General features: G+C 47.6%; 1 protein-coding gene across 7 annotated transcripts in view; it reads right to left on the reverse strand.

Annotated features, from left to right (window-relative positions):
* The window catches only part of Grk3 (G protein-coupled receptor kinase 3), a 105183-nt gene that overhangs the window by 51449 nt on the left and 38788 nt on the right, over nucleotides 1-14946 (reverse strand). For 6 of the 7 annotated variants that reach the window (XR_389274.4, XR_880394.3, XR_880393.3 and 3 more), the window contains exons 3-5: nucleotides 11581-11654; nucleotides 7242-7343; nucleotides 4986-5060 (exon numbers count right to left, since the gene is read on the reverse strand). Coding sequence is in view for 2 of the 7 variants with exons in the window: in NM_177078.4 (NP_796052.2) it covers nucleotides 4986-5060; nucleotides 7242-7343; nucleotides 11581-11654 (251 nt within the window). In the remaining 5 variants the exon portion in view is untranslated. Of the gene's footprint in view, nucleotides 1-4985; nucleotides 5061-7241; nucleotides 7383-11580; nucleotides 11655-14946 lie in introns of all 7 variants that reach the window. The other variant, NM_001285806.1, reaches the window with a different exon arrangement.

Below are 14946 nucleotides of genomic sequence, written 5' to 3' on the forward strand. Positions count from 1 at the left end.
TGAGTCACTTAAAGGGTCCCCGCCCTTAGCTATGGGGCCCTCTGTCACCATCTTGGAATTCAGACTAATTTCCGAAAAGGGGGTCGCGTGTTTACATTTGGCCCTGTGAGTGAGTTTCCCAGCATGCTTTGCTATGTGCCTTGTCCATGTAGACTGAGTTTTAAAGACCGGAAGCTGATAGGCCCACGGTTAATTGTTCTAATTGGCCATGTTATTAATTAATTAATGTTATAGCTTTTAGACTCAGAAGAGGGAGGGAGGCTGTGGGGCTCAGCAGGCGTGGTCAGGGCTTCTAATGAGTACCCTGGGAGATGCAGAGAGCTCCCAGTTCCTCAAGTGGGGATCGACCACTCTCTGTCTCAGCTCTGCTCCTCTTCGCACTGAACAAACAGCCAGGATTTCTGTCCTACACACTCCAGTTGACAACAAGAAGCTGGCGGGTGGCCACGCTTCAGAGTTCACCAGAGTCCATTAGATCTTTTGGGAAAATATCTTGATATGTTTGATGCATTAGATGATGGGAAATTTAACCCTTTCAGTGTCTTCCTTCACTCAGCATATATCAAAACAAATAGAGACGGCAGGAGAAGGGGGTGTCCTGGCAGCAAGAAGCTCAGATGGGGACTTGGTCATGAGGTCCCATGTTCCTCCAATAGACTTTCTCCACAGGGAATGGTGTGCTCATTCCTAGTTAACGTTTCTGTTCCATCAAACGCTCCATTCTTCCTAGCAATGAAGGAGCAGCCAAGCCTCTCTAGGACCCACGGCCTGGCCACGTTTTAACAAATCAAACCTGAGCTTGTAACTACTGATTGCCAACCCAAGAAGATCAAGAATTGCCATGGAGACAGATATCCCAGTATCTGTCTGTGAGGGAAGAGCCACGTTGGTGCAGGGAGTGGCTCCATTGCAGGAGCCGCAGCTTCTGCCCCTCTTGGCCTCCTGACTATAGACTCCTCCGCTATAACACCTTCTCTACCACGGTGGCTGTGTCACCGTGGACTGCAAACCCAACAAACCCTTCTATACTTAGGTGGATTTTGTCAGGTACTTTATAGAACCAACACACGTGCGCACACACACACACACACACACACACACACACACACACTCTCACACATGCACTCTCACATGAGCACACACAAACACATACTACTTATACACACTCACATATGCACACACATAAACATGCACACACAAGCATGCACACACACACTCATACACATAAACATGCATGCACACACAAACACTACTCACATGTGTGCACATATGTACACACACATACATTCACTCTCACATGTGCACACACACACACACACACACACACACACACCAGTGAAAGGAGACAAAGCCAGCATTCAGCAGAGGGGGTGAGAGCACACATTCCTACTAAGATCCGCAGTTACCCTAATCTGTAAAAGTGGGAAGTCATATCTAACAAACAAAAACCAAGTAAATGAAATTAAGAATGTTACCTGTGGAGCACAGGGCGGAGCACCTTTTAGTCACCCGACAGCCAGGCCCTTCTCCCACTTTCAGCCAGGCCCTTTTGGCAGTCAGGTCCCTCTCCTATGTCTAGCTAGGCCCCTCTCTCAGGTCCAAATCTGCCTATGCAATTATTTCTCTCTAAAGCAGATTGGCAAACACAGGAGTATCAATTGATCCCTTTGCACTGACTTTGACACACTGTGTCGTTCTGTAAAGATTGTTACTTCACAAGACAAAGGCCCTCCATCTGTCCATCTAGCCATGCATCCAGTTCATCACTAGACTGGGAAAGTGCAAATGGCACTGAGCCACACGAACAGTCCCATCCTGCTAAACAAACAGCTTGTAGGTGGGTGTGCCCTGGGGCACCCTGATAACATCCTGAGTCTCCGTAATTCTCACGGGTAGTGATCTTGTTTCATTGTTACTGGGGCTAATTGTTAATGGGGAAAGGGGTAACAAGGGTGGAATGTGGTTTGCACATGTCAGGGTCACATGTTGGGAAGCCTGGTTCCCAGCACGGTGATGCTGAACTAAAGGGACCTCCCAGAGGCAGGAGATGGAGAGGCCACCAAGGTGCTCAGAAGGGATGAATACGGTTCTCTGGAGACTCTGCATTCTCAGGAAAGGGTACCTATAAAAGAATAAGCCCCTCCAAGTGTCTCTGGCTTTCTGCCATCTCCAGGAGAAATGCAGCCTAGAAGCTATCAGCAGAAGCTAGCCTGACTGCCGGGGCCTCCACTCCTGCTCTTGGACACAGTATCCCAAATGGCTAATATAAAGAAATAATTAATAACAAAGAGTTAAATAGACAAAGAGTTAAATTAAAACTCTTTACTGCAAGCAGTCACTGTTGGCTCTTGAAGATAAATCTTACTTAATGCTGTATTTCATTTCCCTCATGGGAACCTCAAGTGACATGCCGTGTAGTCTGTGGTACAATCCAGCAATGTCAGTGTGACTGGCTATGGGCTATATGTGGGAATCAGTTGAAAACCAAAACACTCACACTATAAATATGGAGACAGCAATTCGGACATCAGCACCACGCTGCTATACTCTAAGGTATCTTACTAGCATTTTGTCTAGGCCCCATCCAACAGTTACCTGCCAATAGCCAGGTGTGCCTGACTCCCTCGAAAAGGGGCTGCTTGCCCATCTCTCTCTCTCTCTCTCTCTCTCTCTCTCTCTCTCTCTCTCTCTCTCATATTCTCTCTCTCTCTCCCTTCTCTGCCTCTACTATCCTCTCAACTCCCCTCCCCATGCCCTAAATAAACTCTACTCTATACAATACTGAGGGAAGGGATGCCTCAGCATGGGCCAAAGGAGACAGCCCCTTCCTCCACATTTGTCTGCACATTCACCAAACATAATCCTTCTCTCCTCTCCTTAATTTTTTATAAAACACAACATATCTGGTCTCAGCTTTCATCTGAGGAACGGTGGGAAGGGCAGGCCGGTTGCAAAGCACTCTGTAGGTGCCCACCCCACCAAATTTCCAAGCAAATTGGGTTCAGAAGCTCCAAAGTAGGGTGGCAGGCCCAGAACTGAAACATAGACTCTTCCTGTTACCGGCAAGGTAGGGATAAGGACAACATAAAAAGATACTATGTTCCTCCCCTCAGCTACCAGGCTAGGAAATAACAAGGTAGCAGAGAACTAGAATTTCCCCAGGAGTCTCATACTCAGAGGAGGAGGAAAAGGCCGAAGCTCAGAGAAGCCCAGTGCCAGCTGGACTGGAAGAGGAGATGGACTGCAGACTGCGTGATTCTAAGAACTCATCAGAACACAAATGTGATAGACATGACCACAGGACTGCTCAGCTGCGCATATAGCCTAAACTTTATCCTCAGGGCAGGACTCAAACGATGGATGTAGGGGTGGGGCAGATCTCTTCATCCTTTTCTCCAGTGTGGCCGTGCTCCAGAAATTCTCCTCCTCTGTGTTTCACTATTAACTTGGCTTCCATATATTTCTTATTAATGACCAGTAGTCCAGCCCGGCTTGTCAGGGTATCCAGGGCTCTGATTCTAACTCCGGAGACATTCTGGAGTGTGCAGACAGATCCAGCTAATTCCAAGAGGACAGCAGTACCTGACATGCCGCTAGGCTGGTGCCCAGGGTCCGAGAATTACTGACTTTGTTTTGCAGAAGTTTGTCCTGTTCTTTGAACCGGCGAGGCACAATCGCATGTACCTGTAGTGGCTGAGGGGAGATGGTGGATCCAGGAGCTAGCCTGGGTAGCTCACTGTAAAGAAGCTGGTCATCCAATAAGGGATGAGTCTGCTCACTTCACTTTTGAAAATTGATTAATGATCACAGAGACATGAATATATGCTACCTATCTGAGAGTCTGACTGGCTTCACTCCCGTGGCCACCTCTACTGAAAACCTGGGCTGGAAAAGGCTCTCAGCAAAGTTTGGAGCTGAGACAAAAGGATGGACCATCTAGAGACTGCCATATCCAGGGATCCATCCCATAATTAGCCTCCAAACGATGACACCATGGCATACACTAGCAAGCCTTTGTTGCAAGGACCGTGATATAGCTGTCCCTTGTGAGACTAGGCCGGGGCCTAGCAAACACAGAAGTGGATGCTCACAGTCAACTATTGGATAGATCACAGGGCTCCCAATGGAGGAGCTAGAGAAAGTATCCAAGGAGCTAAAGAGATCTGCAACCCTATAGGTGGAACAACATTATGAACTAACCAGTACCCCAGAGCTTTGACTCTAGCTGCATATGTATCAAAAGATGGCCTAGTCGGCCATCAATGGAAAGAGAGGCCCATTGGTCAGGCAAACTTTATATGCCCCAGTACAGGGGAACGCCAGGGGCAAAAAATGGGAATGGGTGGTTAGGGGAGTGGGGGGGGGGAGGGTGTGGGGGACTTTTGGGATAGCATTGGAAATGTAATACGTATAAAAAAAGAGAGAGAGAGAAATTGGTGGCTACAGCAGTCAATAAAGAGCATATTGTCCAAAAAAAAGAAAAAAGAAAAAAAAAAAAAAGAAAAGGCTATCAGGTGAGATGCCAGTCAGCCTATAGAGCAGCAAACACACACAGGCCTGTCACAAGGGGTCAGCTTTCCAAGACTTGGTTCCAACCTTTGTAACGTTCAGGATAGAAGCAGTCAAGCGGTATGCGACCCCAGAGTGCTCAGAGCATCACCTCTAGCTCTGGAACATAAATCTCACTTAATCCGGAGGATAATCACCACAAGCCACATCACCCCCACTTATCACAGACACTGAATGCCAAGCAGGAGGAAGGCTCGGTTCTGTCTTAGCTCAACGGATTTCCAGAACATACACTTACAAGACCACCGCAGCCAAGCAGCCCCTGTCAGGGACATCTGTAAAGCCTGTCAGCACTCACAGTAGGTGGCAGCAAGAGGACCTGCGTGCTCTGAGCAGAGAGCCATGCACATCAGTATGTTAGACGAGCTGAGGAAACATTATCAAGTCTACTAGGGAGGCAAGTGATCTTATCTTACCTGGAAAAGTGTAGCCGTCACCTGTTTCTTGGAGAGATGGCTCTGGACATGTTCTACAGCTTGCTTTGAGAATTGCTTTAAAAAGGAAAAAAGGAAGGAAGGAAGGAAGGAAGGAAGGAAGGAAGGAAGGAAAGGAAAGGAAAGGAAAGGAAAGGAAAGGAAAGGAAAGGAAAGGAAAGGAAAGGAAAGGAAAGGAAAGGAAAGGAAAGGAAAGGAAAGGAAAGGAAAAGAAAAGAAAAGAGCATTTTTTAAAAATTAGGAGGTGGCATATCTGTAGATCATACATTACAACAGATGTCTTACACAGTGGTCCCCTGAGAGTGACCCATGGGCTCTGTGCAGACAATCCAAGCACACATTGTTCTCTGACTATCCAGAGTCCTTCCTTGGGTGCCCAGAATAGACCCCTCAGCAGGTCAAGGTTCCCATGGCAACAGAATGTCAGGAGGCCTCCCACAGCCTATGTATATAACTGTTACCTTCCTTGATGAACAAGTCTACAGATGTAAGCTATCTGCTGTGGAGGAGAAAACAGATGCAGGGTCCTGCACCAGGAATTCAACACAAGGATTACAAGCCAGGCCACAGTGGCAGATGGCTCTGGTGCCCAGAGGTCTCGTTGAGCCCCAGCAGAGGGCAAACAGAACAGAACTTCCCTTGATGTGGGTTGCAAACTATGTCTTCCAGAAACCAACCTACCTTCCTTCCTTCCTTCCTTCCTTCCTTCCTTCCTTCCTTCCTTCCTTCCTTCCTCTCTCTCTATCTCTCTTTATTCATTTTTTAAAGATTTATTTGTTATGTATATGGCATGCAGGCCAGAAGAGAGCATCAGATCCCATTACATATGGTTGTAAGGCACCATGTGGTTGCTGGGAATTGAACTCGGGACCTCTGGAAGAGCAAACCGCTGAGCCATCTCTCCAGCTCTCCAGAAACCTTTCAATGTGATCTCATTGGTTCAAATTGTTTCTCAGGATTAATGAGATTCCTGTTTCTTATAATTCACAGAGACATGAACACATGCTACCTATCTGAGACTCTGTCTTCACTCCTGTGACCACCTCCACAGAAAACCTGGGCTGGAAAAGGCTCTCAGGGGAGAAGCCGGTCAGCCTAAACAATAGCAAACACACACAGGCTGGTGACGGAGGTACCAACTATCCAAGTCTTGGTTTAAATCTTTGTGGTGTTCAGGATAGAAGCAGTCAAGCGGCATGTGGCCCCAGAGTACTCAGAGCATCACCTCTGGCACAAAAACCTCACTCAGCCTGGTGGGAATGATCTCCACAAGTCATTTGAGCAAAACCCACCACTCTGCCAAAGTGCCCCCCATGGCTGAGCTGAGGAAAGCCAGATTCACACAGGCTCCAAGGACTACACGTGTCCTCCAGGGCTCAGTCATTGTCCACCCAAGGCACCCAGGTACAAAGCAGTAGGTGTGTGCTAGGCTCCAATCTCTTCTCTCCAGCACAGTGAAGCAACAAAAGCTCTGAGAGAGGCCAGGACATCCTAACACGGTGTCATGTCGTACCTTTGTGTTGTCACCTATGGGAGCCTCTGGTTGCATGGAGCTCTGGGTATTTGAGACACAGCTCGTGGGGATCCCTGAAGTGACTCCATCTCATTTTAATCGCTTTAAATAAACTCAAGTAGCTACATGTGGCTAGTGGGCACTGGCCCTGGACAGAGTAGGTGAAGACTGTGTGTCTTTTGAACAACGGCCTGTGTTGGTACAGAGGCATCTACATGACAATGTCTACCTTGCTAATTAATCCATTTGCTCCTAAGTCACTTCCTAGGACCTAGTTTATCCCAATTAGATTGTTTATCCGACTTCTAAGGAAGACAATAATTTCGACTATTACTTAACTATTCATGAATAAAATTAGCATAATAATTATAATCCCGATCAATCCCAAGACACCACTGATTTATATTAGTAGAACTCTGATTCACCCAATTGCTAAAGTATAGTTAAATTAAAAACCAATAAGGCAAGGCTAGGGAGATGTCTCAGTGGTATTTGCCTAGCAAGCAGAAGGCCCTGGGTTCAATTCTAGACCCCTACATGATACAGCAACACATGATCACCATCATCATCATCACCACCACCACCATCATCATCACCACCACCATCAGGGTGTCAGTGTTAGTGTACAGGAAACTGTTGAAGATCAGCCTGGGCTACATATAGAGTCCCTGTCAACACCCCACATGGTACCGTCTGGGGATGGGGACCGGGATGGGGACACTCACGTGTGTGCTGGATAGGAGCTCCCTCATGATGTAGGCGTCGTACATCTGCCGGCTCCGGCGTAGCCTATCCTCTTCGTTGTCCAGCTTCTCATATTCTTTTATCTAGATTTCCGGAGGTCGTCAGCATTAGCTCAGGGCTTCCTAGAAACCGGCTTTATTTAGAACTATGGCTGACCCTGGGCGGGAACCCTTCCCCACGAGATAAAACAAATTACTGAGGCAGCGATGTCCCCTAAAAATTACTGCTTTGCTCGAGGCGATAACGAGGTTGCCACGCGTTAGACCTGGCTAGAACCACAAGTGGATTTCCTTCCATGATGACCCTGAGCATTTGAATGTGGAAACCAAGTCTCCCCTGGCCACAGTTATCCCACATGGCAGAGAAGCCAGGGGCCACTTGCCTAGCCGGCTCTCTCCAAAGCACAAATCTTCCAAAGCTGGCTGGACTTCAGCTCTGGGGTAGAGCAAGTCCACACTCTACCAGAGTTCTAGCAGGGGAAAATAGCCGGTACTCATCAGGAGATTTCCAAACTTCACATGAGGGAAGTGTGTGTTTGGAGGTGGAGCGGACTCCTGGATGAAAGCGTGATTTTCCAACACTACTAGTTATCACAGGTCGGGTGTTGTGTGCATGGCTGTCATCCCAGCCCTCGGGGGACAGAGACAGGAAGAGTTTGGCAGAGTCTAACCTGGGCTAGATAGGGAGACATTTGGAAGGAAAGGAGGGAGGGAGGGAGGGAGGGAGGGAGGGAGGGAGGGAGGGAGGGAGGGAGGGAGGGAGGGAGGGGGATGGAGGGAGTGGGAGGGATGGAGGGAGGGAGGGAGGGAGGGAAGAAGGGAGGGAGGGAGAAAGGAAGGAAGGAAGGAAGGAAGGAAGGAAGGAAGGAAGGAAGGAAGGAAGGAAGGAAGGACCTACTGTGTTTCTAGCTGCCAGGAGAGGCTGCCCAGCTGACCTTTGAGCTGACTAAATAGTGAAATTCGTTTTTAGAAACACCTGTGACATGTGACAATAGTGTAATTATTCCATTTATTGTAGTCTGATCTCTAGAGGTCCCTGGTCAGAAAACTGTCCCCATTTCTTTACACACATATTTTGACAACTCAAGACTAAAAGCAATGAAATATAAAAGCGGAGACACCTTCCACGTGCCACACTGCCATGTGCAAGCCAGTTACAGTCCTTGTGTTACACCTGAGAGCTGTCCACCCGGGCTGGCAGAAACAGAGACTTGTTCCCCACGTGAGGAGCTTTGACCTTACAGGCCTTCACACACTGGAATCAAAACCAGTCAATCCTACGAAGGAGATTCCTCATGCAGATGAGGTCATAGTTTGGGGGAGGGGGAAGAGGGCCACGGAGGCCCTGTGACAACTAGATGGCCCCCACCCTTCAAAGTTACCAGGCTCCAGTTGGCAGTGTAGCATGGTGGCTGGCAGTCACACCAGAGCAACTTCTGGGGCTAGGAATGGGGTCTTTTGGGGGCAGACAACACCAGGAGACCATCCCAAGGGGATCAGGTCTCAACAAGGCTTGCATAACCAGGTCCGAGCATCCTACCTCAGTCTCTGAAAACTAACCACAGAGCAGCCTGATAGACACCGCCATTGCAAGGCACAATGAACCGGAGCCATCAGCGAGAGGGGGTGGAGCTTACTTGATTCCTCCGGTTGGTTGACTCTTGGGGTTGCATTTTGGTCTCGGAGTAGTCAAGGGTTAACGCCAGAAGGCCCAAAATGCTAGAACAGATGCCAAGCCAACCGGAGCCCAAAGCGTGTCCCTCGATACACACACAACCAGGAGCGGGAGGGCCCCGTCCCAGAACTAATGTCCTGAACACCACCACACAATCACAAAGGGACGCGTGCAGGGGACCCACGAGGCACAGTGCTTCCGGCGAGTCAGATGCTCACTCCTGGAAGTTCCCACAATCTGTCTCCTGCAGCCACACAGACAGTCCTGGCTTCGGGAACAAATGAAGCACAGCACTGCATCTGTGCTCTGGGACCTGAGTCTGATTAACCCCACCCACGTGAACTCCAGACAGCGCAGAGAGAGCACGGGCCAGCAGCTGAGACTCACATCTCACTTTCTTTCAGAAGGCTCGCTATGGTCAGCCATGATGTGGCTTTCCCAAAGGACTTCCTGACCGCCAGCACACATTTCATCAATGGTAGGAGAGCTGAGCTGGCACTCAGGTGATGAACCTCCACACTGAGGAACAGGGGTGATGGCATACACCCATATACAGTCAGCCTCTGCTTGACCATACACACGACTGAGCATGTCACTGCCCAGGCCACCCCTGTGTCTCACCTCTTTAGAATCTGAGCTCTGCATCTCCAGGGGTTTGCTTCCATTCCTCAGTCTCCCATTGGCTTCAGAACCCTGGCCACTAGCCAGGCAGACCTTAGGGAAAGCTACCAGGTCTGTGGATGCCAATAACGGCAACTGTACATTTGACGTTTCCCCCTGGGTATCTACAAAGCACCTCCATTTGAGTTCATCTAAAGGAGGAGTCCCATCTCTACTTGCAATGGATCACAGCCACCCTGTCCCACTGGATTTCCTTGTCACAAAACTGAGCTGAGAAGAGGGTCATCTTTGATTTCTCCCTTGGCCCACACGCTGCACCCTCATGTCTAGCCCATCAGCCCGTCACACCCGTGCTTCATTCGAAATTCATCACCACCCCCAGACAACCTGCTTAGAGTAGAATGGTCCTCCCGAGACCATGACTGTCAGTTCAAGGGAGCATGATGACAGTCGCACTGGAGAGTCACAGATAACGGAGATGTTGACAAAATCTGGTGCTGGAATTTCCAAGCCCAATAAGCCCATATAAAAAAAAAAGCCACACAATCCAGTAATTATAATTATAAGCCGTATGCCTAGATTGGGCAGAGCTAACACTACACTGACTTATTCCTCAGCTAAAAGACACCTTGTTGCTTGCAGTTTCTCCCGGCCACACAGATCTGGTTCATCTCAGCTTCCTCCTCAGGTGACAGGCAGCTCACTTCATAAAGTGACATCCTAGCGATATGTCGGTGAGATTGACCACAGAGCTTCAATGCACAAGGAAAAGAGACAACAGACCTCTGGAAGTCATTCCACCATTCGTGTGAGCAATTTTAACATCTCTCTCACGCCTGGTCACAAAGACCTGAGGTAAACTGAATCAGGGCGAAACACATTCAACACGTGACAGAGGCACCCAGATCAACGCACCCAACACCCCTGCCAGATACGTTAGAATCAGAATCTGCCACTGTGTCTGTGGTTTCACCCCCCTGCCTTCCTCAATTTCAGTTCCTCCTGTGCCACGCCCTTGCCACCAGGGTAGCTGTGTGGCCTCCTGTGCACTCCGAACCCACCCAGAGGCCAGTCTGGTCACGCGAGCTCTTGTTTAAATGTCACCTTGCTGCAATGATCTTGAACGCATCCACATCGAGTAGCTACCAACCCACAATGCCTGTTCTGAGCCGCCCTGAGGGGTTGTGTGTTCACACTGGACAGGCCACTCCCACCAGGCTCTCCCTGGCTTGTGTCTGCATCCTCTAACCCCATAAGGCTAGTTAGATTTCCTTCCAGAAACATCTATACTAACTCTCCAGGCTCCTCCAACCTGAAACTTCACCCCATGTCTTAGGGAAAGCAGATATATGTTTGGGAGACCCAACCCCGTAAATCATAATTCTCTAGTCCTCCAAGATGGCCAGCAGGCCCCAGGTTAGCACCTCTTTCAAACCCAGCAGCCTCCCAGCCTCAGCTCTCATAGACGCAACCAAGATTTATAGATGGCCAAGAGCCAGGTGCCACCTGTGGCCTCCGGAACAACTCCGGAGCCTCGGGAGTCAACGACACTCTCCCTCGATCCCACTCCAAAGCCTCTAGGGCAGCGGTTCTCACCTTCCTAATGCTGCAACGCTGTAATACAGTCGCTCATGTTGTGGTGACTCTCCCGCCCCTAACCATGAAATCATTTCATTGCTAACCCGTAACTGTCATTTTGCTACTGTTGCGAATTATTTTGCAACTGCTGCGAATCATAATGTAAACATCTGGAATGCAGGATGTCTGACATGTGACCCCTGTGAAAGGCTCGTTCAACCCCCAAAGAGGTTGCCACTCGCAGGTTGAGAACCGCTGCTGCTTTAAAGCCTGAGCTGCATGTATACCAGCCCTGGCTTGGCATGACCATCACTGCTGAGATATCTGCACCCGTAAGGATTTTAATGAACTTCTGAATTACATAAGGTGTTTACGATCCTTAAGATTTCCCCAACGCTCAGCTGAACACACTTTGGAAGGGAATTTTGTGAGAGGCTTGAGTCTTACCTCTTCATAAAATTTCACCTGAGGCACTGCTTCCCCAATTTCATTCAAGCAGAAGTCTTTAAATAGTAGGAAGCCTAAAGAGGGAAGAAAAGGAAAAACTTGAGGCTGGGAAATGAGGAAACTTTATCCCCCCGCAGGGCTTCCCTGAAATAATGTGTTTATAACTCAGCATCTTGAATTGGACAGGGACCCCAGGCGACTGTGCCACAGCAGAGGGGTGGGGGTGGGGGAGAGAAGGCAGCTATGGCTGTTAGCCAGGACCAAGTAGCCAGGCTCAGAACCAATCAGCAAACAGCTCTGCTTTCTTCCCCCTTTTATCCTCTCACCAGAGGGACCAACTTCCCCTTCGTATGAGAGCACTGCTAACTCTATGCGGCTCCAGGGACATGACTTTCAGGATAGAGGGGAGGGGAGAACGGTAACCATTTTCCCAGGCCTTTGCACCCTCGTGGAAAAAAGAGTTACTGCGTTTTTAGTTGTACAAGGTGCTTGACATGAGAAGAGAGACACCCAATGCAGGTGCAGCAGCTGACATCCACCTGAGGCAGAGGACTGACTATAAGATGCATGGGGTGGCAGAGAAAGGCTGTACCAAGGTGGCCCTTCCTATGACTCTGTGTGTGTGTTTGTCTGTGTCTGTGTGTCTATATGTGTGTGTGTGTGTCTATGTGTATCTGTATATGTTTGTATGTGTGTATATGTGTGTGTATGTGTATATATGTGAGGATTGTATATGTGTATATATGTATGTGTGCATGTATGTGTATATAAATGTGTATATATGTGTATAAGTGTATATGTGTGTATATGTGTGTGTGTCTGTGTGTCTGGGTATATAAATGTGTATATGTGTGTATGTGTATATATGTATATGTGTATGTGTATATAAGTGTGTATATGTGTATATATGTGTGTATATGTGTATATTGTATGTGTTTATGTGTGTGTGTATGTATGTATGTATATGTGTGTATATGTGTGTACGTGTGTATATGGGTATATTATATATGTTTGTGTATGTGTATATATATGTGTGTATATGTGTGTATGTGTGTGCAGTCATCTGATGCACCTCCAAAATGAAAACGCCTATAAACCCTGGAAAAGTGGAAGGCTCACCCAAAAAGAGGATGGTAATGGACAAGGGAGGACACTGAGGCAAAGGCGTTGGCTTGGGTGTGAGCCATGAGCACATCAGTGTTGAGTTCCCTGGTGGGCTGTGGAGCACTTCATCTGTGAATTCCCCAGCACTGTACTGTGCCCAGATCAGAAAGGAGCACTACTCTTAGGCACACAGACTCATTCACAGTGTCTGAGGGCCATGGCATATCTGATGCACCAAAGGACACACACGCACAAAATCAAATCAAAACAAAACCTACAAGAGAACATGAGGAGAACAGAGAACACGGAGCTTCTGGGGTGAAGCTCCTTAACCTGTCCTCAGGGATAAAGACACTTAAAAAATGACCAAAAGTACAAAGTTATATTTTTTAAAAAGACAATATAGAGCCAAGTGGTGCCCACCTACAATCCAGCACCCAAGAGACTGAGGTAGAAGGACTGTTAAAATGCTGGACCAGCCTGAGCTACAAAGTAGATTCCAGGCTAATCTGGGCTACAGTGTGAGGCTATGTCTGAAGTAAAATGAACACCAAACACAGAGGTAAAATAAAAAGTAATTTAAAGTTATATAACTTACAGAAGGAGCTATTACCAAATCCTCACCTTTAACAATTAAAAATAATTTTATGTGGCAATAACAGGAATACCTTATATTGTTGAGGGTTTCCAATGTGTGTCGCTTTTATAATTAGCAATTACCTAACCACTTGAGATTGTTGAGTTTGGCATTAAAGAAAAAACAAACTTTGAGTACATTATATCCTTGAGCTAACACACAGGGGAAAAAATGTAAATGCTAATACAATTTACTGGGAGTGTATTTTAGATCCACTGCAATTAACCTGATGTCGAGAGGGGGGAAGGAGCCGCCACACAGCCAGTCAAGATCACATGCTCCAAGAGCTCTCTAAAGCGCCTTTGGATGGCTGTTTCCACCTTCCACATTTCTCTCCAGCATCTTCAGGAATGACTGAGCGAGCCTGTCCCCTCACACTCTGCCCTGCCATCTCATCAAGTGGCTCAACACAAATTTCTCTATGCCAGTATCATGAACGAACGGATCATGTGAATTACCCTGAAACATTGCAGTGTATTGAGCCTGCTTCAATGAGGTGAACAAGCTCACAAAACCAATATCATGTGCCTCTAGCATCTGTATATAGTTAAAGTTAAAAAACAAACAAACAAAAAGACTTTGGGCAGATGAGAGGGCTCAGTGGGCAAAGGAGCTTGCCACCAAGCTTGACAACGTGAGTTTGATCCCTAGGACCCATGTGGGAGGAGAAAAGTGACTCCCACAATTTTCCTCTGACCTCTACAGATGCACTTTCATACACACACAGACACACACATGAACACAAACACACACAAACACATACATCATACAAACATATACAAACACACACATACACAAACACACATATACACAAACACACACATATACAGCATACACACACATACACAAACACACACATACACAATACACATGCACACATACACCAATAATGCAACTTTTAAAAGAAAAGGGTCTTGGACCAATTTCCAAAAGTTTTTGACTCTCAGATTCCATTTTGTTTTTACCTAAACACAGCAAACTTAGTTGAACAATCCCCATTATGGGATGGGTGGTCGGACATCAGCATAACCAAGAGCCATGGTGTAAAGACCAGAGGACAAGGAAACAAAAGCAAACCAGAGACTAGGGAGACACCTCAAGCTTGGAGCCTCCAGACAGGAGACACCAGAAACTGGACGGTCCCAGAATAAAAATAAAATTATCCAAAGGACAGACAGTGAGCACCCGCCAACATCACGCTGTGTGCAGTAACAAATGGCCCCGGTTATAAAACCATCAAAGGTTAGCAGAGAAGCTGCAGATGGAGCTAAAATACTGTCTTCAAAGAGCGCTGTCTGTCTAGAAACTGACCCAAGATAAAATAAAATACTTCCCTGTTCCACGATGAGCTAACCGAAGAGGTTCACGTAGGCCTTCAGCACACAGCACATGAGAACATACCCAGCAGTGCCCGTTCATCGTAACACCCAAGGGTGCAACATTAAGGATGAATCTAGCCAGATAGGCATACGACTCCTAGGCTGAACGTTACAAGACACCAAGGAATAAGATCAAGAGATCACAAATCGGCGAAGAACAACGTCATGTTCTTGGGCAGCAACGATTAAGCCTGCCTTTGACTCAGTGTGATCCCACTCTAACATTTATGGCAAAGAGGGCAGACA

Source organism: Mus musculus, chromosome 5 (genome assembly GCF_000001635.26).
Source record: "Mus musculus strain C57BL/6J chromosome 5, GRCm38.p6 C57BL/6J".
In the NCBI taxonomy this organism is placed as follows: Eukaryota; Metazoa; Chordata; class Mammalia; order Rodentia; family Muridae; genus Mus; species Mus musculus.